The 22304-nt window shown below is 52.5% G+C and overlaps 2 protein-coding genes and 1 pseudogene across 5 annotated transcripts; 1 reads left to right on the forward strand and 2 right to left on the reverse strand.

The window, feature by feature from the left end:
• Positions 1-1412: 1412 nt before the first annotated feature.
• Positions 1413-8214, reverse strand: KCNS1 (potassium voltage-gated channel modifier subfamily S member 1). 3 transcript variants are annotated; one of them, XR_006740252.1, is made up of 4 exons: positions 8111-8214; positions 5521-6563; positions 2374-3020; positions 1413-2169 (listed from the first exon to the last, which is right to left on the reverse strand). XR_006740252.1 is itself a non-coding variant. In XM_036418999.2 (3 exons), the coding sequence occupies exons 2-3, from the start codon at positions 6544-6546 to the stop codon at positions 2550-2552; spliced, it is 1497 nt and encodes a 498-aa protein (XP_036274892.1). In that variant the 5' UTR covers positions 6547-6563; positions 8111-8214; the 3' UTR covers positions 2315-2549. The 3 variants fall into 3 exon arrangements, 2 of the variants coding, with proteins under 2 accessions (XP_036274892.1, XP_045430264.1); XM_036418999.2 differs by lacking the exon at positions 1413-2169 and having other exon boundaries at positions 2315-3020; XM_045574308.1 differs by lacking the exon at positions 1413-2169 and having other exon boundaries at positions 2614-3015.
• A 5813-nt stretch (positions 8215-14027) lies between these two features.
• LOC118708062 (WAP four-disulfide core domain protein 5) lies at positions 14028-19045 on the reverse strand. 2 transcript variants are annotated; one of them, XM_036419013.2, is made up of 4 exons: positions 18797-19045; positions 15295-15431; positions 14997-15141; positions 14028-14616 (listed from the first exon to the last, which is right to left on the reverse strand). In XM_036419013.2, exons 1-4 carry the CDS (start codon positions 18879-18881, stop codon positions 14612-14614), a joined length of 372 nt encoding a protein of 123 aa, XP_036274906.1. In that variant the 5' UTR covers positions 18882-19045; the 3' UTR covers positions 14028-14611. The 2 variants fall into 2 exon arrangements, with proteins under 2 accessions (XP_036274906.1, XP_036274907.1); XM_036419014.2 differs by having other exon boundaries at positions 14997-15137; positions 15291-15431; positions 18797-19043.
• Positions 19046-20048: 1003 nt separating this feature from the next.
• Positions 20049-21739, forward strand: LOC123651538 (annotated as a pseudogene).
• Positions 21740-22304: the final 565 nt, after the last annotated feature.

The raw sequence follows: 22304 nt of genomic DNA on the forward strand, positions 1-22304 counted from the left end.
TCAGTTCCAGTCTCTGCTCCAATCTGTGTCCGGAAGCCTATGTACCAGGCCCTGTGTATGATATGAGGCCTTCACACATGCTGTTCCCTCCGCTTGGTATACACTGCTTTCCTGGAGCCGGCCCCCCGCCCCCCCCCCCAAACTGGCTAATTTCTATTGATCCATATGTTAAACTGTCCACTTGCTCAGGAAAGTCTTCTCTGACCGTCTCAGTCAATGGTCCCTGCTATATTATATACCCTTATAGTTCTTGTATTTAGTAGAGCTTATTATTTACTCACGTGATTATTGGATTAAAATCTGTCTCCCCACTAGTCTGTAAGCTTCAAGACACAAGGATATATATATTTTGCTTGGCATTCAATCTGCTGGATCTAATAAGACGCCCATAAATCACAGCCAATGTGGGTAAAGTAAATCGAAGTGGTGGGGCTAACACAGGAGCGACTGTGTGTGGGGTGGGGGCGGGGGGTACGATGGGGAACCTGAGACTGCATGCCTCACCCAAAGGCATTCACGTTTTTTAAAATATACTAAAAATATTGTCCCGCTAAATGAAACCTGTCTGCAGGCCACATGTGAAGCCCCAACTTACGACTTTTCCAGTGGGTATTTGTTGAATGAGAGAGTGTAGAGTCTACAAGGAAATCATTGTAAAAGCCTCAAAAGAGCAAGGAGGGAGAGGGGGTGGAGCTGAAAGGGCCTCCTTTTCAGGCCTGTCTACACCCTCGGAGGGTAAGGTCTCCCTGGGCTCCTTCTTTCCTCTTCCTCCTCAGTGCCAGTAGCTGCACAGATCAGTTGATCCATTCAGCATTTACTAAATACCTACTGTGCACCAAGCCCAGTTCAATTGGACCGTGTTCTCCCTCCTGGAGCCAGTGTGGTGGGACAGACAGAGCCACAGCCAGACAATGACAGTACAGTGATGGATGTTCTAGCAATAGTGTGGGAAAGGGCCATGGGGCCCTTGTCTCCCAACTTCTTTAGCGAGTAGAGAGGATTCAGAGGTGAGTATACAAGAGATGCCCCAGCAAGAATGAGGGGCTGGATCTGGCCAAAAGGGCAGGAGCCTCAAGCATTGGCCTGGTTGGTAACTCAAGAGATGGCCGGAGGTCTGCAGAGTAGGCTGAGAGGCACTGCCGTGGGCAGATTGGGGGATTCAGGGGGACAGGTGTCCATGCATGGCAGCTCCTGGCCACCATTTCTGAGCCAGGCTGGCTGGAAATCAGTACCTCCCTGTTCCATTGGCTTTCACCTCCCTCTAGGCTAGGGGTGTCGAACTCAATCAGAGAGGGGGCCAAAATCTAAAATCCAGCCTAAATCGCAGGCCGAATGGTTTACTGAACAGTCATAAACTGTCATTGTGATGGAAACGCAGCGGAGTGCAGTGATGACAGCGCGGTGCGGGCCACATTGCAAGGCCTGGCGGGACGGATTTGGCCCGCGGGCCTTGTGTTTGACACATGTGGTCTAGGCTGACTGTGACCATCTCACGGAATGGCTGAAACCTGGAGATGGGCAGGGACTTGCCCACTTCACAAATCAGGTCCCAGTAGAACTAGAGCTAGACTTCAGGCCTCAGGACAGGGCCCCTTCTCTGTACCTCAAGCCAGCCCCGGGAGGAAGCTACAGCTACTGCTTCACAAATCTCACAGCAGCTACGGAGGTAGCTCCCCTTCCTCCCGGGCCTCATCTTAGGGAGCCGAGTCCTTCGGACGCTCCTGGAAAAGAACCACAAGTGAGGTCCAGGGCTCCTACATCTGAATCCCCCGTCTCATCCTTTCCCTCTCTCTGACAGACGGAGCTAAGTAGATCAACCCTAGGGGTCCACACACCTACTAAAACCCTATGCAAGCTTCGTGAGGGAAGACAGAGTGGAAGAAACACCGTTGGCAGACCAATAAGCATGGATTCTAAACTTGACCCTACCACTTCTAGTTGCGTGCCATTCCAGCCAGTCATTGCGCCTCTCTGAGCCTTCGTTTCCTCGTCTGTGAAATGGGGCTAATTCTCACCCTCCAACGACGTAGGGCCATATGTGATCTAGCTAATAGCAGGTGGCAAGGAATGGTTAGCATCCTTTCGACTTTCTCCCTCTGGCTCATGCTGCTTCCCGGATGGCTTTGGTTTGTTTATAAAGGTCTCTGGGTCGCTCTTTGAGCTCACATCCTCTAGGGTAGGGGTGTCGAACTCAATCAGAGAAGGGGCCAAAATCTAAAATCCAGCCTAAACCGCGGGCCGAATGGTTTACTGAACAGTCATAAACTGTCACTGTGATGGAAACGCAGCGGAGTGCAGTGATGACAGCGCGGTGCGGGCCGCATTGCAAGGCCTGGCGGGACGGATTTGGCCCACGGGCCTTGTGTTTGACACATGTGCTCTAGGGTGACACTGTCCTTCCCTGAGCCTTTGGAGGAAGGGGCCCAGCTTCTGGGTGTCAATTCTCAGGCCAGGATGAGTGACCCTGAGCAGAACTTCAGCAGGGGACGGATCTCTGGTCTGTTGTAGCTGAGTGTAGCAGTGTGGGGAGGGAAACATGAGCCCTGGTTTTAATAAATCTTAGAGTTTGGAGGCTCACCAGGGGCCTGGGCCTCCAGGTCTGCAGACCTTCCCTCCTGGGAGGTCTCTCGGGATGTCTCCAGGGACCCCTCCGACACCCCATCCACGCTGCTCAGCAAGTCTTCAAACTCCTGGTGGCCGCTGTTGCGCACCGCGGCTTCCAGCGCCTTCTGGCGCCGGTAGAAGTGGGAGAACTTATTGAAGATGATGGTGATGGGGAGCGCCACCACCAGGATGCCCCCGAGGATGCAGCCCGAGGCCGCCAGCTTGCCAGCCACCGTCACGGGCACCACGTCCCCATAGCCCACGGTGGTCATGCTCACCGTGCCCCACCACCAGCAGGCGGGGATGGTGTCGAAGCCCACGTCCTCCTCCTTCTCGGCTGTGTAGGCCACTCCGGAGAACACCGACACGCCCACGGCCAGGTACAGCAGTAAGATGCCCACCTCGCGGTAGCTGTGCTGGAGGAAAAGTAGGAAGCCGAGTCAGAGCTGGGTGGGCTTACAGACCTGGCATTGGGCAGATGGGGAAACTGAGGCCCGGAGAGTAGAAGGGACAGGTCCATCCAAAGTTACAGAGCAAGGCAGAGCTGGTGCCAGGACCTAGGTCCCTGACTCCAAACGAAGGTCTTTCAACTACAATAATCAGCCATAGTCCCTGGGCCTGAACACGGGCCTGATTTCCACAGTCCTAGGTGCCTGCATCTGTTCCTTCTAATGTGGCAGCAGCTGGTGAATGAAAGGCCTGTGATATTTCTACTCTTGCAGAATCAAGAGAGAGCCACAGTTTATATTCCACAATGCAAAGGGTCGGTTTCGTGTACTTTTGACTGGTTGGCCTCATTTCTGATAAGCACAAAAATATTTTCTGCCTCTCAAGGAAGCTGAGAGGATATATATGTTCCCTAGACCCCTCACAGAATGCACTTGCTTATGGGTGTGTATATTTGCTCTGCCCCTGAGGCCAAGCCCTAGGGCAGTGGTCGGCAAACTTCGGCTCGAGAGCCATATGCAACTTGCGAGCCACATGCGGCTCGAGAGCTGCGGTTTGCAGTTCTGTTGACTAATGAGTTTGCCGACCACTGAGATAGGGGCTTAGTCACAGGAAACAACAACAGCCTGTAATTATTGGAATCGAGAGTCTAGATCAGTGGTCGGCAAACTCATTAGTCAACAGAGCGGCAAACTGCTGCTTGTGAGCTGCATGTGGCTGGAGAGCCGCAGTTTGCCAACCACTGCCCTAGGGCTGTAGTTCTCAACCAGGGCAGTTCTTCCAGCCCAGGTGATATTTGGCAATATCTGGAGACATTTTTGATAGTCACAACTGAGACAGGTGTGCTACCGGTATCTAGTGGGGTAAGAGGCCGAGGATGCTTCTAAACATCCTTCAATGCACAGAACAGCCCCCCACAACAAGGAATTATCTGGCCCAAATGTTAATAGAGGTGAGAACTCCTAGTCTAGAGCAGGGCTCCCAAAACTGTTTAAAAGGCAGAACCCAATCGAGGAGGTCTGGCTAGGGCCAGGGATTCTGCAATTCTAGCAAGCTCCCAGCTAATGAGAAAGCTGCTGGTGGTCAGGGGCCTCACTCGGAGTAGCCAGGCTCCTGTCTGGAGTCTTACAGCTGTGTCTGAGACCCTGGAAGCCTCCATCAGTACTCTTCCCCTCCTCGCAGCAAGAGCTGGTGGCCTCGGGCCCTGGCTCCCTGCATGCTGAAGGCAAGGCAGAGTTCTGGGATGGAGGGGTCATCTCTGGAGAGGCGCTGAGTGCAGGGTGTCTAGCTAGTGGAATTCTCTCTATCTGTCCACTGCCCCAGCATTCTGCCCGGGTCACCCTGCCTGCACCCAGCATGCTGGCTGCCCTGCCAGGAGGCGTACAAAAGGCTTTACTAAGCTGTGGTTGGAAGGGATAACCAGCATCTTCCAGGGATCGTTAGCAGGGGGGTCTAGAGGGGGGGTTAGGAGGAAGAATGTGAGGTGCTGGAGTCAGGCACAGCTGGGCTCTTCTCTAGGCTCCGCCCCTCATGGAGGAACCTCCGACAAGTCCCGTCACCTCTTGGGGCCTCGGTTTCCACATCTGCAAAGTATCGACAATAATACTTGCTCCTACTTAAACTCCATTTCCCTTGGGATAAAGTCCAAAATCCTCAGCCAAGGGGTCAAAGCCCTTCAGTACCCTCTTCAGCCTTATCAACTGGCACCCCTCCCTCCATGTCCCTCTCCCATCATCCATCCTGTTCTCTCTTCAGGCCTCTGTCCAAGCTGTTCACGTGCCTGCTCTCCACCCCTCCCCAATCCAGGAAATTTCACCCCTCAAGGGTAAGCTTCCCCGGGCAGTGATTCACCCCCAGTGCAAGGGCCTGGCTCACGGAGGGTGCTTCAATTAATTGCAACCAGGCTTTAAAAAGCCAGCCTCAGGTCTGTCATCTACGGGAAGGGAATAAATAAGAGCATCTTTCAGGGGATGAAATCGATAATGTTTGTGAAAATGGCACCGAATTAGCACTCAGTGTGAGCTCTGGGGCTGTACTAGACTTGTCTACTAAGCAAGACAAGACCTAGGATATCTGTGGCCCCTAATAACCTCGGAAGAACGGCTCAGTGGAGAAGCCAGTTAGCGTCCTGGGTTGCATATTGTTGTGCTACGTATTATTTGATATTTGACACATAGATCAAAAGTGACCTTCCTGTTTTATTTTTAATTTTTTTGGAAATGAGGACCAGCACAGCCCTGGGTCAGTTTTCTCCCATGGGGCATAGAGATAACCGGAAGGCTGGGAAGGTCAAATTGGACGTGAAATGTACACCTGCTGTCTGGCCCTGTGCCTGGTATAAAGGAGGTCTGGTGTGCTTCAGTCCACCGTGTGCCTGGATACAGCAGGCCGGTTTCGTGCATTTGCCGACCTGCCCCCTGGTTCCACCTGCTTCCCCCGCAGCCCCCCGGCCGGCCTCGGAGGCCCTACCTTGAGGGTGGCGCCCAGGGAGCGCAGGCCGGTGGAGTGGCGCGCCAGCTTGAGCACGCGGAAGATGCGCATGAGGCGGAACACCTGCACCACCTTGCCCAGGTCACCCAGATCCTCGCCGCCCGCGCCCCCCTGGTCGCCGAGCGCCGCGCCGGCCATCAGCGTGAGGTAGAAGGGCAGCACGGACACGATGTCGATGAGGTTGAGCGGGTGGCAGAAGAAGTTGCGCGGGCTGGGCGCCAGCAGGAGGCGCGAGGACACCTCGAAGCTGAACCAGGCGATGCAGAAGTACTCCAGGCGCCGCAGCACCGGGTCGTCGCGCACAGCCTCCGGGCTGCGGCCCGCCGCCACCGCCGCCACGGCCGCGGCCGCCTCGCGGGCCTGGTACTCGGGCAGGCTGTGGATGCACATGGCGGCGATGGAGGCGAGCACCACGCCGATGGACACGCAGCTGAAGAGCTTGCTGGGCAGCGAGTAGCCCGGGTTCTCCATGGTGAGCCAGAGGCGGCGGCGCAGGCGGCCGCAGCGCGCCGCGCCGTAGCGCGCCAGCTCGCGCTGCACGTCGGAGATCTCGCCCGGGTTCGGGTCCACGCTGCTCGGCGCGTCGCTGTCCTCGTCCCAGGCGCGCGGCCGCGCCACCCGCCGCTCCTGGTAGCGCGCGCGGCAGCACGCGGCCAGCGCGCTCTCGCCCAGGCCCCAGTACTCGGCCTCCTGGCCGAAGGCGAACACGCACAGCTCGTCCAGCACGTGCAGGCGGCCGGTGCGGTAGAAGTGCAGCAGCCCCAGGAAGAAGCCCGGGTGCCGGTCGAAGTAGAACTCGCGGGCGGCCGCGTCGTAGTCGTCGCACAGGCGCCGCGCCTGCTCCTCGGACGCCGCGGCCTGCAGGCGGCCCAGCCGCGTGCCCGGGAAGCGCGCCAGGGCGCGCGCGCTCAGCCGCCGCCGCACGCCGCCCACGTTCACGCTCAGCGCCTCGTCCCTGCGCCGCCACACGGCCGCGGCGCCCGGCTCCGGGGACTCGCTCACCATGGCGGTGGCGCCCTGCCCTGCGGACACGGGAGAAGCGCCCTTAGGCGGGAGGGGGGGGTCCCCGGACATTCCTTCCAGGAAGATCCCCGGCCCATTTACCACCCAGGGTAAGGTGACCAGACGTCCCGCTTTTGGCGGGACAGTCTCGATTTTTAACAATATGTCCCGCGGCGTTTTTAAAAAGTCCCGTTTTTGGAAAGAATCTTTCAAAAAGTTGGGACTTTAAAAATATATAGTTTATTGATTTTTTTACAGAGAGTAAGGGAGATAGTTAGAAACATCAATGAGAGAGTCATTGACCAGCTACTTCTTGCACGCCCCCTACTGGGGGTGTGCCCGCAACCAAGATACATGCCCTTGACCCCCCAGTCCTCAGGCCGAAGCTCTATCCACTGAGCCAAACCAGTTTCGGCTAAATTGGGACTTTTTTAAAATGCCCCGGGACGCCGGACAAATTGTTAAAAAGCGGGACGCCTGGTCACCTTAACCAGGGGTGTCAGATGTGTCTGGTATGCAGTGGGCGCTCAGTAGGTATCATGCCCTCTGGACTGAAGAGTCAGGCTTCGGTTGGACGAGTCCTCACTCCCTGACGGGGGGACTTTGGTCAATCACTGAGCCGTCCCACCCTCGCCTCATTGGCACAAACGCTGAACCTACTTTGGAGGCAGGTAGTCTGGCATCTGGGGGGAGGGATGCTTCTATAGGATGTCTCCCTTTCCCAGACAGAATTTGAGTTTTGCATCCATCCCAGAGGTCTCCTGTGGGATCTTGGACACGCCACCCTCAGAACCTAGTTCCTCCTTAGCAAAATGGGGACAGTGAGTGCTTCCCACCGAGGGTTTGGGGAGAGTCAGTCTAGGCCAGTCGTTCTCAAAGTGTGTTCCTTGCTAGCAGCGTTGGCATCACCTGGAAATTTGTCAAAATGCGATTTCTCAGCCTGCCCTAGATGGGCTGCGTCAGAAACCCTGGGGATGGGTGATTCTGACGCATGGTCAAGCTTGACAGCCATTGGCCGGGACTATTTACGGCATCTGCAGAGTCTGTCAGATTGAACTCTGGCTTTCTTGTGTGACTGTAGGCAAGTCATGTCACCTCTCTGAGCCTCTGTCAAGTGGAGATAAAAATGTCCACCTCCAACTATGGTTGAAAGGTCAGCTGAACTAACAATGTCTTTGTTGGGCGTGGCTCCCAGAAGAGGGTTAATACATCATCCACCTGCTCACTGTCTCCAGATGCACCCGGAGCCTTGGAGAAGCTGCTCTTCTCCGGCTCAGCTTCTTGCACAATGCAGAAGCCAGACCTTCCGGGGAGGGCTGGGGGATGGGGGCGGGTATAGAGGTGGTCGGCCTGCGTGGATATTCAGGGAATGTCAGTTTCCTGCCGCTGCCCACTGTCTCCAAGCGCTGCTGGAACTGAGGGCCAGTGACTCGCCTCCTGACCTCGATAATGTCATCTGCACTGTGGGTTCGGTAATGCCTGCCTCCCTGGGTGGACAGGGATGGAAGGTGCATCAAGCCGCTGGCCCAGTGCCTGGCCAGGAGTGGGCAGGGTGTCCTTCACTTACCCTGGGCTCGGCGGTGAAGCGCGTTGAGGTTTTTGTCCTCAGATGTGTTGTGTGGCCGGAGGCCAGTCTCCTCCCGTCTGGGCTTTGGCTCTCTTGCCTATAGAAGGGGGGTAACAGCGCTTCAGCTGAAGGGTTGTTTGTGAGTATGTGTGCAAAACCCCTGCAACACAGTACGTGCTCCTGCATGTCTTTCTGGTCGGACCTGGGCTCCAGTTCTGAGTCTGCCTCTTCCTGTTGACCATGGGCAGACCCTGCTCTGAGCTTCAGCTGCCCCATAAAGCGGGGAGCACTGTCCCTCCCAGGAGAGCCGTGAGGGTTACATGAGGAAAGTATTCACAGCAGCACGGTCCTGGCACATACACTGTGCACAATAAACATGTGTGCGCTGCAGCGGCCTCCCACCCTCCACCTGGGCTTGTCATCAGAAAATGAGGTTTCTGCCAAAACCGGTTTGGCTCAAAGTGGATAGAGTGTCAGCCTACGGACTGAAGGATCCCGGGTTCGATTCCGGTCAAGGGCATGTACCTTGGTTGTGGGCATATCCCACAGTAGGGGGTGTGCAAGAGGCAGCTGATTGATGACTCTCTCTCATCAATGTCTCTAACTCTATCTCTCTCCCTTCCTCTCTGTAAAAAAAATCAATAAAATATATTTATTTTAAAAAATGAGGTTTCTGCCCAGCTGGCATGACTGAGTGGTTGAGCCTCACCTATGAACCAGGAGGTCAGGGTTCGATTCCCGGTCAGGGCACATGCTCCAGTTGCAAGCTCGATCCTCAGAGTGGGCTGTGGAGGAGGCAGCTGATTAATGATTCTCTCTCGTCGTTGATGTTTCTCTCTCCCTCTCCCTTCCTCTCTGAAATCAATGTTTAAAAATGTATTTTTTTTTTTTTTAAAAGGAGGTCCCTGACCCAGTTCCATCACCATGAGCTGCCCCTCTGTGGGCAAACCCCTTTCTCTTTCTGGAACTCACCTTCCTGTTGATGAAAGGGGACAATGAATTCAGCAAACATTCTCCAGGAAGAGTACGAGTACCAGCAGGAAAGGTTAGTGATGTGCCCCACAGCTAGTCCACACACAGGGAAGGCTGGAAACTAGGTTTTGTGATTCTCAAGACTTTCCACACTTGTCCCGGTCACTTCCCTGGGCTCTGTGGACTCTTCCCTGGTTTGCATCCCTACCCTGAACCCTCCACCCTCCGGGGAGGTTTCTAACCCCACCTGACAGATGAACAAGCAGGACCAGCCTCCAAGCGGGGCCATCCCACACTGCTCCCTCCCTGGAGGGTCTCAGGGAGAGGGTGTGAGCACCGGGACCGCAGCCCCCACCTCCCTTCCCAGGACCACGCCCCTCCCCGCGGGAGGCCCCTTACCTGCCGCAAAGAGCGTCAGTCCCGGAGGCGCCGAGGCTGAGGCCCGGAGCCCCCTGGCCGCCCGGGCGGTCTCTGCCTGGAGGCCCCGCCGAGCCTGGCTGCTGTGGAGGTCCCGCTGTCCCCTCCTTCCCTGTCCTCCTCCTGAGGCCGCATCGATCGCTGCCGGGGGAAGGAGGGAGGCCGCGGGCGGGCGGCGGAGGCGGTGGTTTCTATTCCTGACTCGGCCCGGGGGTGTGAGGGTGTCTGGGGACCGGGCCCTGCGGCTGGGACATCCTCCCGAGTCAGAGACCCGGGTAGGAGCAGGCCTTTAGGGGCCGGGGTCCCCCCTAAAGAGCAACGGTAATGACAGCTCCCTAAGTGATGTGCTGGTCACTCTGCCTAAGGAGGTGACTTAGCCAAGGTGCTGCTCATGCAAACTTGTCAGGGACAGGGGCTTATGCTCCCCCTTTTACACAGGGGCCCCGTCACCTGCTCAGGGCACTCAGCGGGGCGTTGTGGACTTGAGGTAAGAACGCACCTCCTCTGTGCTGGGAGGCTGCTGGAGGGGGGGGGGGGGGGCTGCGCTGGGAGTCGGGGGAAGAGGCCTCACCAGCCCCAGAGCCCCAGGGAGACCTGCCCTCCCTGCTGGCTGCGGAGCCCAGAATAGATCCTCAGCCCCTTGAAGTTCAGTCTCCTCACCTGCCCAGAGGTCCCCGTTTCCCACTTCCGAGCGGGTTGTGAGGGTAAAGGAGAACGGTGACCAAGGGTTTGTCAAGGTTGTGTAATCTGCAAGCATTGATTGAGCACCTACTGTATGCCTGGTTGGGGAGAGGGTGCTGGAGACTAGACCTGGATACAAGAAAGGATTCCTAACTTTACAAATATTAATGGTTTTAAAATAATCATGACCAACATTTAACAAGCACTTATATTGGACTAAGTATTCTATAGGTCTCTCTCGTTTAAGCTGCAAATACATTATTCCAACCTCACAGATAAGAAATGTAAGGCTTGCCCAGTCCGCCTCGCCTGGCTCAATGGTTGAGCATCAACCTATGAACCAGAAGGTTATAGTTTGATTCCCTATCAGGGTACATGCCCTGGTTGTGGGCTCCATCCCCAGTACGGGGTATGCAGGAGGCAGCCAATCAATGATTCTCTCTCATTATTGATGTTTCTCTCTCCCTCTTCCTCTCCCTTCCTCTCTGAAATCAATAAAAATATGTTACTTTTAAAAAAAGGAGAAATGTAAGGCTTGGAGAGGTGACTTGCCCAAGGTCATATACCAATTTCTGAGTCCTCGAGAGCAGCACTGTTCAACAGATACAACGCAAGCCACCCATATAACTGAAAGTCTTCTGATAGCAACATTAAAAAGAAAACAGGTTAAATTAGTCTTAATAATATTGTTAGGTCGCCGAAGGAGGCATGCACGAGGCCGGAGTGGTGAGTATGAATTTATTCCATCACCCGCACACCAGGTGGCTGAGCCTGCAGTGCACCCAGGGAGGGGAGTCAGCAGCTTTTAAAGGACTTTCGGCGGATTTTTTCTGGACGGAGACCAATGGAAGGTGGTCACCGCAAGTGAAAAGTGGTCTTCAGCAAAGGGAATGTCCATAGTGAAACATCCTGAAAAGCCAGATCCTGGGGGAAGGATATCAACTTAACTGCTCCATCAAACCGAACAAATGTATTTTATATAACCAGTATACCCAAAATACCATAGTCTCAACGTGGAATCAGTAAATAAATTACTAATGAGAAGTTGCATTTTCATTTTTGTACTAAGTCTTCAAAATCCAGTGATTAGTTATTCATTGCTGTGAAGTTACCACAAACTTAGCAACTTAAAACAATACACACTTATCTTACATTTTCCATAGGTCAGAAGTCTGCGCACAGCATGGCTGGATTCTCTACCCAAGGCCTCGCTTGGTTGAAATCAAGATATCAACCAGTGCTATGGTTTTCATCTGGGGCTTGGGGTTCTCTTCCGAGCTCACAGGTTACAGGCAGAATTCATTTCCTTGTGGTTGTAGACTGAGGTCCCCTTTTCCTTCTGGCTGTCTGCTGGGGATCCCTCTTCATTGATAGAGGCTACACATGGTTTCTTCATAGGTGGTCCCATAGGCAATTCACAACATGGATGTTTGCTTTCTTCCAAGCAAACCAGAGTGCTGGCTTCCTCTTCTGTGACCGGCCAGGGAAAATGCTCTGCTTTTAAAGGCCAGGCCCACCCATAACCATCTCCCTTTGCCATCACAGGCTCTACCTACACTCAAAGAGAAGGAGATTATCCAAGGACAAGGGTCACTGGCAATTATTTAGAACTCTGCCCACTACATCCACCTACAGTAAATCTCAATTGGACCAATCACATTGTATGTGCTCTGTAGCCATATGTGACCAGTGGCTACCATATTGGCAGGCTTTATCACTTCAGTTCTTCCCTCAAAATTAGAAAAGAGACACTGAGTGCTGTCTTAGCCAACTCCCTTACTTTCTGAACAAGGAAACTGAGGCAGATCTGCAGAGAAGCAGGTCTCCCACTTTCTGCTCTGGTGCTCTATCTGCAGCCTTCAATCTCCCCAAAAGTTGGGGGTTCCCCCTGGAGTTGGAAAGGTTGTTTCCAGAAAGGTGTGACAGATCTGTTTCCAAAGGGCAGAAGGAATGAAGCCAGGATCTGGTTTCGTCCCAGGTCATGCTGAGGTTTGAATTCATGCTTGATAGCAGTGAGAAAAGGGGCATGGGGGCCTTTGGGGCTGAATATATCCATCCAGTGCCATGGATGGGCTACTCCCTCCAATCTCCTTCAGCTGCTAGCCCCAAGGACCATCTGAACCCATGGGGTTTTACCTAAAGAGTAAGCTGGATGTGACATAAAGTACAGCGATTTTGGAATTAAGTAGGCTGGGTGTGACATTGCAGCTTCTAGAATATTTCCCAATGATGCCTGCCTCCGGGTATTCATACCTTTGTGTAATCCCTTCCCCTTTTGAGTAAGACTTCCTGATTTGTTCCTAATGAACAGAATGGGACTAATGTGATGGAATGTCACTTCCTGGATGAGGTTACAGAACAGTTGGCTCCGGGCTGGTTTTAATGAAGCAAATCACGTGCGGGAAAGACGAGGAAGTAAAGGCAATCTCCCACTAACCACCAGCTAGGAACTAAGGAATTAAATTCACATGCCTTAAAAAAACTGAAATTCTGTCAACAACCACATGAACTTGAAAGCGGCTCCTTCTCCAGTCAAAGCTCAAATGAAACCCCAACCTTGGCCATTATCTTGTCTTCAGCCTGTGAGACCCAGAAGCCCAGGACCCAGATTCTATCATGCACAAGCGGCCGCCCAGCAGGTAAAGCAGGAGGATTCTGCCCACCTCCACCCTCTCCCCAAGCAAGTCCTGGATAAAGGGATAGCCAGGAATCCAGCTATTTGGGTCCAGAAATGTCTCTTGGGATGGCTGTCATTCCCTCATTGATTTCCCTCCTTATCAGGCCCTGACTACAGATGGGGACCTGCAAGAAATGGAAGTGAGCCCTGGTCAGTGTGCTCAATGGTTAGAGCGTCAGCCTGTGCACTGGAGGGTCATGGGTGTGATTCTTGTCAAGGGCATGTACCTGGGTTGCAGGTTCACTCCCTGCCCCCATCAGAGAGGATGTGGGAGGCAATCAGTCAATGTGTCTCTTTTACATCATATTTCTCTCCCCTCCCCTCCCCTTACTCTCTCCCTTCAACTCCTCTGAAAATCAATGGGGGAAAAAATATCCTCAAGTGAGGATTAACAAAACAAACAAAAAAGAAAGAAATGGAAGTGAATGAAGTATTGTCCAATGGTGGAGATAGACCCTCCCCAAAGTATGACATCCCAGCTGCTCAAGCAACATTTCCCCAAATGTTAAACTTAAACTTAAAGTGACCTTAGGGTGCACCTGGATGCAACATTATCCAACAATGACTTGGAGTGAATCTTGAGTTAGAGGCATGTATCTTTAACCTTCACTTATTACAACAGAGAGCATGCTTTAGACTCACAGTCTTGGCAAGTGACAGCATCTAGTTAGAATTTAATAACGTTCTTTAATACTGTTTAATCAAACATGATTTTAATGGAACATAGTGGTTTTCATTGCATTCACTTTTATAATCACATTTGAGGCCTGGTGCACGATTTTGTGCACCAATGGGGTCACTCGGCTTGGCTTATGGGATTGAGCCAAAATCGGCTCTCTGAAACCCCTGAGGGGTCCCAGATTACAAGAGAGCACAGGGCAGGCCAAGGGATCCCCATCAGTGAATGATCAGAGTTAGGGAGGTTGGCTAGCTGGGGAGGGATCTTGAGATGGCTCCAGGGTGTGCCTGGCCCTTCTTGCTCAGTCCCAATCAGCCAGAACCCAGCAGCAAGCTAACCTACCGATCGGAGTATCTACCTCCTGGTGGTCAGTGCACATCATAGCAACTGGTTGAGTGGCCTTTGCATATCATTAGCATATTATGTTTTGATTGGTTGAATGGATGACTGGACACTTAGCATATTAGGCCTTTATTATATAGGAGTCTATTTGTGACAAGTGATCCTGTTTATCCTGTTTATATTAGTCACATCAAGTTTTTCTTTTGAAATTACTTAAATACAAAAGTGAGTTCACTTTAGGAAAAGCATTAAGATAAACAGGAGTACAGGCAGTACACCAAACATCACGATGCTATTTTGCAGGCATGGCGAACATTGTGTAAGGGGGAGGGGGGGGTGAACAGACATGTTCCGGAAACTGCTGGAATATACAAGCAGGGGCTGGGGAGGGGCCAGGAGCCCATACAGAGAGGCCTATCTGAACTGGGCATTTTGGGTGGCAGAAACAGGTACACAGAGATGTGAAGGTGGGTGTCAGGAAGGATGAAGAGCTCAGTGAGGTGGTGGTATGGAGAGGAGTCCTTTGAGGTCTGGCCATGGCCCTTGATTCCCAGGAGGAAAAACCTGGTGGATGGCTGCAGGGAAGGTCACCATGGATCGGTGTTTATCAGGAGGTTGGAACTGTCACCAGGAGAGACAGTGCTGTCTAGGCAGCAGGTCCCAGGCCCCGTCATCAGCCCTTCCTGCAGGGAACCCCATCCTGAGGTTCAGAGCCACGGATCCTAAACCAGAATTAGCCTGAGGGGAGAGAAGGAAAGGGTTAACCGCTCCAATAATAGGGCTCTGAGTTCTGGGCTTGATGGTCCATCCAGACCCCATCAGCCTGGCCTGGTGGCCTCCGGAGACAGGACTCTCCTCTCCCCTATCCTTCACAAGAGCAGCCTGAAGCCCAAAGCGGTTCAGGGTTGTGGTCCAGGGGACAAGTTCACCAAGAGAACCAAGGATCCCCAGTGCCTCCGTCATCCTGCCAGGACCCCGCACACCCCACCCACTTCCCCACTGATGGCCTCAGGGAGGCCCAGGCTCTGGGAAGGTGTCCCAGTCTGCGTGCTGAGGAGGCTGGCATCTTAGAGCTGGGGCTCAGGGAGGGAAGAGCCTGCCAGGCACATGGGACATACCTCTGACCGGGTTCCGGCAGTCCCGGCCGCAGGCACTGAGGCAGCACCGGCTGTTGCCCCTGCAGTCTGCGTCCTTGTGGCACAGGTGCTGGATGGGGCTCAGGCAGCGCAGTCGGTCCTCGGGGCAGGTGCCCTGCTTCACTGCAACACAGGGGCCTGGGTGAGCCTGCCCGGGCCTCGGCCCCGGGGCCTGGGGCTTGGGGCTTGGGGCTCGGGGCCCGGGGCCCGGGGCCGGGGGCCTGGGGCCTGGGGCTTGGGGCTCAGGCGGTCAGCAAGGTGGAGGGGAACACTTACCCGTGACCCTGCGGACACACTGGCGGAAGCAGCTTTTGTGGCAGCACTTCATCTTGGCGGGACACTGGCTGTCGTCCACGCACTGGTCAGGCACCGATTGAGGGCAGGGCCCATCGTCCGGTGGACATCCCCCGTGTCTCTCTGGAAGAGACCCCTTCAGATATTGCAGCTGGAGGCAGACCAGAGTTCTGGATTCGGGGCTGACCCAGAACTCACCAGCTCTGAATTGGGCAAGTTATTTGTATTTTTTTTTTTTTGATGGACTTGCTTTTATTTGTTTTTATTTAGTTCTTTCATAGAGGTATAATCGACACACAACATTATGTTAGCTTCAGATGTACAAGGTAATGGTTCAATATTTGTATATATTTCAAAATGATCACCACGATAGGTCTAGTTAACATCTGTCGCCATGCATTGTTAAAATTTTGTTCCTTATGATGAAACTTTTAAGATCTACTTTCTTAACAACTTTGAAAGATGCGATACAGGGTCATTAACTGTAGATGCCTGCTGCACATGACATCCTCGTGACGTATTTGTTTTGTAACTGGACGCTTGTGCCTTTGAATCCCCTTCACCCATTTCACTCGCCCTCCGCCCCTCCACTCCTGGAACCACCGGTCCGCTCTCCGTGTCTACGAGCTTGGTTTTCTTGGTTTTGTTTTGTGTTTTAGATTTCACATGTAAGGTTCAGATTCCACGGCATTTGTCTTTCTCTATTTCACTCAGCACAATGCCCTCACGGTCCCTCCCCGTCCCAAATGGCTGGCAACTTTCTAAAAATGTTTACTCCAAGCCCCAGTTTTCTGTTTATGAAATGGGAAACTGGACTCCCTCCTTCCGGGCAGGTTTGAGACTCAGATGGCATAATAGATGAGGGGCCGGGGGGAGGGAATGAAGTTCAAAATCTCCACCTGCGCTAACTAGGCCGCGCCCGGCCTGGCCCCTGCCCGTCTCTCTGGCCTCATCCTCTTCACTCGTGTGGCTCCTGATCCGCTCCAAGCCTCTGCTCTTTGCAGGGGCTGGCGTTGGCCATGCCCTCGCCTGCTGCTCTGTCCTCCACCCATTCATCAGGTCTCAGCTGAAGCACCACGTCCTCAGGATTCACTCTGTCAGCCCACACACTCCCAGAGGCTCCTCCTTCAGTGCGTGATTCCGTCTCTGTTTGCCTGCCTCTCTCACTTGCCCAGCAGCTGTGACAATAGACCCCACCCCCACCCGCTTTGCTCACCATTAGGCTGACGCACAGTCATTGACACAAAACACGGGGGGCTCAGAGACTATTTGAAAGAACAGTTTGAAGGGAGGCCCAGCCTCGCAGGCGTGTCAGGTGGTGGCAGCCTGGCACACTGTCACACGGCCACCACCGGCCACATTGGCCCTGTGCTCGCACTGCTGCCCGTGGCACTGCACCAGGGATCTGTATCCGCTAGGTCGTCCAGGCAGGCCTCTAAACGGTTCTAGAATGCTTTGCCCTGGAGCTTACCTGGCCACTTTTCTTGTTAGTATTTTGGGCCATTTCCAGATTCCATGCACAGAAATTACACATACACCCAGACATGCAGTCATGTATATGTAAACAGGAAGCATGAGTGTGAACAGAGACATGAACATACACACTCGGTCATGTGCACAACCATATGCAAGAGCCACAGACCCGGTCTCTTCAGAATACAATACGACCGTCGAAAGCACCTGTTAGACGCTTTCTGTCAGGGACTGTGCCCTGCCCTCTATGTCAGACACCCGGCCGTGTCTGAGTGTGTGTGGAGGGAATCTGATACACAGAGGTGACTGCGCTTCCGCGGAAAATAAACCCAGACATCCCTTCCCTCATTCTGCTGCTTTCCTCCTCTGTCTGAAACTCCAGAGAGCCAGGCAGAGGCCTTAGGGGGGGAACCCAGGAGCGACGCAGATGCGATGAGCTGGGGGCGACCAGCATGTGTTACTCCATTTACTCCTGAGAGAGAGGCACGAGACCCCATTTCACAAGGTTTGGGAGGTGAGTCTTCTTGGTTACAAAGACCTGCCCTCAGCAGCCACCTTGGACACTGACTCAGGGGCAGTCTTTATCCTTGGGCAAGTGGCTTCCCACTGAGCCTTGGTTTCCTCATCTACAAAATGGGCATAGAAATAGCTGTGACCTCGCAGCCTTGCGGAGAGGAGGAATGTGGTGATGGCATGGGACTCTCTGCCAGCATGGGGTCTGGCCGTGGAAGTTGACAGCACCCTTCCCTCCTCAGCCTTGAATTGTGAGCAATCTCCTCCCCAAACCAGCTCATCCCCAGGGAGAGAGCCCTGCCTCTGAGGAAGGCATACGTTAGGCTAGAGGGGCCCTGGCTGGTGTGGCTCAGTTGGTTGAACATTGTCCTATGTGCTGAAAGGTCACAGTTTGATTCCTGCTCAGGGCACATGCCCAGGCTGGGAGTTTGGGAGTTCAGTCCTCAGTTGAGGTGTATACAGGAGGCAACCGATTGATGTTCCTCTCACATCCATGTCTCTCTTTCTCTCTCTCTCTCTCTCTCTCTCTCTCTCTCTCTCTCTCTCTCTCTCTCTCTCTCTCTCTCTCTCTCTCTCTCCTTCTTCCTTTCTCTCTCTAAGACAGCAGTCGCCAACCAGTGGTCCTTGAGGTCCGAAAGGTTGGCACCCGCTGCTCTAAGAAATCAGTAAAAAGTTGTTTTGTTTTTGGTTTTGGTTTTGTTTTAGTTAGGCTAGATGTGGCACCGAGGATTCAGGGAACTGCTCCCCAGGGCCCTGTGGAGGGGGGGACCTGTCCCCTTCACTGTCCCCTTCCAAGGCAGGGCCAGGCTGCACAGTGTATGTAGGTCAGAGTGTCCCAGCCCAGAAGGGTATGGAAGTAGAGGCCTCGCCCAGGTGGGGAGGCACCTGTCTAGCTACTCCAGCAGCTTGGCCTCCCTTCCCTGGTGACGGGTCAGCCCCAGCCTTTTTTGTTGTTGTTGTGGGGGGGGGGGGGGGAGAGAAGAAGGCCTAGAGCTTCCTCCCAACAGATCCAGATCTAAAAAGAGCCACACCCTTACTCAATTCAGAGTCCCTTCCACAGACGGGGCTGGGGACGTAGAGGACCTGAGACAGACAGAAGCCAGACCAGGCACGGCCTGTCGGCCACAGAGGACGACAGGAAGGTCACCTCCCTGCCATGTGGACCCACAGACCCATACGCCTCCGTGGAGACCACCAGAGCAGAGGGGACAGACCCGCACAGGCATGAACACACACATGTACACTGAGATGGGCACGCGTGTAGCCAGGACCCCACACTCAGCTGTGCATCTGGCACGGATAAGCACAGAGAAACTGGCAGGAAGATGTTTACAGACTTAGGCACGAACAAGCTGACGGGCACAAACAAAACATGCCCACTGAGTAGGCACACACACACACACACACAGACACACAGAGTTACCTGCCTCCCTCAATCCTTACACTCCCCAGAGAGGCAGAAACCACTGGTACCTGGAGGAAAAGAACTCAAGCTCACTCACCTCCCTTCCTCCTGCCCAAGGCAGCGGGCAGCTGGCTTCCCAGAGCCAGGAGGGCCACCAGGAGGAGGAGGTTCCAGGCCCTCATATTTCTGCTGCAGCACCGATAAGGTCAGGGCCCAGGGGCCCCTAAATTAACACCTGCGGCCCCAGGGAGGCGACGCAGCTGAGTAAGGGAAGGAGGCCGAGGGGGCGGATGGAGTGGCTGCTGGTGGCTGCCTCATCCTGGCCCCACCCCCTCCCTGCCTGAGAGCCTCAATGCCAGGGTGCTTTTGCAAGAATAGACGATGGGTGGGGGCAGGACCTGGGTGTTGGGGCCAGGATCCAGGCCTGCCTGTCTTGCTGGCTTGGGCTGTGATCTGGAGCAAGCCTTGTCCCTCGCTGGGCCTCGTTTCTGTCTCCTGAGCTCTTGGGAATCAGGGCCTCTAGTCTGCGATCTGGTGCTACTTTTTGCATGCTAGCATTCTCTTGATAGGCTTTATCTGGAAGGAGAATTTTATGAGGCTGTATCTTCTCTGATTTTGAAATTCATCTGCATATTAAAGACATGCTTTTTTCAATTAAGATTATTTCCCAGACATTTTCCGGGTGATGAAGTGTCCTGCAATATCTTCATTTCTAATAGCGGCATGGTATTTTGCAAGATTGATATGCCAAAACATATATAATCAGTTCCCTTTCATGGAACATACAAGTTTCCTTTTTTATTTTTTCCAGTCTTATAAGTAAAGCTGCAACAACAATCTTTGTACATACATTTTGAGTTAGATCTCTGACTATTTTCGTGGGGTTAAGTCTGTCAAATTAGAAATGCAAAGTCAGTCAAACTTCCAGTTAAAAATAAATAAGACCTTCCAGTTAAAAATAAAGTAAATAAATAAATAAATAATACAACGTGTTTCCTATAGTTAATAATAGTGTATTGAATATTTGCACATTGCTATGAGAGTAGACATTAAAAGATCTCATCACAGAAAAAAATTGTGTGGTGACAGAAGTTAGCTAGATTTTTAAAAAAATACATTTTATTAATTTTTTACAAAAAGGAAGGGAGAGGGATAGAGCTATAATAGAAACATCTATGAGAAAGAAACATCGACCAGCTGCCTCCTGCACACCCCCAATGGGGATGTGCCCGCACCAATGTACATGCCCTTGACCCGAATCGAGCATGGGACCCTTCAGTCCGCAGACCGATGCTCTATACACTGAGCCAAACCAGTTTTGGTGGAAGTTAGCTAGATTTATTGTGGCGATGGGAGTTAGCTAGGTTTATTGTGGTGATGGGAATTAGCTAGATTTATTGTGGTGACGAAAGTTAGATTAATTGTGGAGAACATTTTGCAAATGTTCTATATACAAATACTGGAACTACTATAATCTTATATGTCAATTATACCTCCATTAGAAAAGAACCAAGCCCCAGAAACAACCAGGCAAGCAAACAAAAATGCAACGTCAAAGGGCAGGATATTGTTTCAGGCTTTGAATATCCTGAAATTGCATTTCAGAAAACCCACATCTGAAGTAAATGAAGAAATACAGTGATGACCAAAGAGAAAGGGGCAAGGGGAGGGAGGAGAGAGTAAAGGGAGGATAAGTGGTGATGGAAAGAGACTTGACTTGGAGTAGTGAATACAACACAATATACAGAAGATGTTTTAGAGAATTTTTTAAAAAAATATTTTCATTTATTTCATAGAGGAAGGGAGATGGAAATATTAATGATGAGAAGATCATTGATTGGCTGCCTCCTGCACACCCACCCTCACCCCAGGGATCAGCCCACAACCCGGGCATGTACCCTGACTGGGAATCCATCTGTGACCTTCCGGCTCATAGGTCAACACTCATCAACTGAGCCACGCCAGCAGGGCATATTATAGAATTGTACACCTGAAGAAAAGTAAATAAATAAATAAATAAATAAATAAATAAATAAATTTGATTTTTTAAAAAGAGAGGAAGTAAATTGGTGTATGAAAGCCTCCGCCAGCTCTGTAGCAGACACTTCCTGTGTTTGTCTGCCCAGCATCCCTTCCTTTGGTGGAGTCATTAGGCCCCACCTCCTGTAAGGTTGCTTGGCTGTCAATCACCAGACACTTCCCCTGTCACAGGGAGAGTGTCTGACCCAGGTAGGAGCTACTGAACTCTTCCATAACCTCTAGTCTGTCCACTCCTCCATTAAAATCCTGAACAGAGAAGGCAGTGGGTTAGAGAATGGTCTAAAATTCAGTTGCCGTTGCTTGCAAACAAAGATCCTTAACAGATTCGCTCACCAAATACAGGCTGTTATCAAAGAGGTAGGCAGCGGAGCGGGAGCAGAGTGGAGCTGGCAGGCACCATGCTGCCCCCTGGAGAAGCAGGTGCTGCGGTACCTGGTGGAAGTGGAGGAGCTCATGGCGAAGGTGCTGGAGGACGAGGGGCAGGTAGACAACTGTGGACCTGGACACCGAAAGGAAACAGAACGGAGAGGGCCCTGCAGAAGGACCTCAGCCTCTCGGAAGATGTGATGTTTGCTTCAGGAACATGCTTATCAGCATGCTTCACCCGCGGACGAGGGAATGATTGAGAAAGAGAAGGATCATCTGGATAAAGAAATAGAGAAACTCTGGAAACAACTTCATGTGAATGTAAACCGCCTCTTTGAGTCCCTAGGCAAACTGGAGCTGAAGGGTTTTAACCTGAACCCCCTCACCCAGATTGGGCTACATGCTCTCAAGGTCATCTTGAAAGGATGAAATTCAATAAGCAAGAGAGGGGGCCTAAGACCAGCATGCCCTCTGGAGTCAGGGGGACCCAGAACTCTCCAACCTTGAAACCTGCAAGGACAGGGTCTACCCTGCGCGGGGACTGAGGGGACAGGCATCAGGGATCTGGCCTCGGCTCCTGCATGCAGCTTCTTTATCTCAAGCACTTGACTGCTCTGTGAGGGCAGGAGGAAGGTGAATGGGGTGCTAATATATGGTGACAGGAGTGATTTGACTTTGGGCGGTGGGCACATGGTGCAATACACAGATCTTGTAATATGGAAACCCACACCTGGAACCTGTATGATGGTATTAACCTATAGCACCCCAATGAATTTAAAAAAACACACACAAATAAATAGGTGGGCCCCGGGCAGGGAAGAAGGGAGAGGGGAAGGGTGGGAGTGTCATTCCAGCACTCCTCTCAGAAAGGGAGGCAGACATCTTCAAGCAATGTGTGGAGCAGAATTGGAATAAACCAGGAGGCTCTCAGGTGGCTTCTGAATGAAGGACAGGATCTTGGTGGTTCGTGCTTCACCACAACTGCCAGTGGTCTTAATCCAGCATCTAGAAGGGTTCAGGAATCTGGAGAAGCACTCTGTGTAACTTAAATAAGAGTCCAGAGACGAAACATAATTTTGGAAGGCATTATGGGTGCCAGAGGAGCTTGGCTAAAGAAACCAAGTTCTCCTTGTCTCAGGACCCCTTGCTTTTTATTAACACAAATTCTCCTAAGGCAAGGTAGATATACACTTCAAAGG

Source organism: Pipistrellus kuhlii, unplaced genomic scaffold, assembly GCF_014108245.1.
Source record: "Pipistrellus kuhlii isolate mPipKuh1 unplaced genomic scaffold, mPipKuh1.p scaffold_m20_p_6, whole genome shotgun sequence".
Classification (NCBI taxonomy): domain Eukaryota; kingdom Metazoa; phylum Chordata; class Mammalia; order Chiroptera; family Vespertilionidae; genus Pipistrellus; species Pipistrellus kuhlii.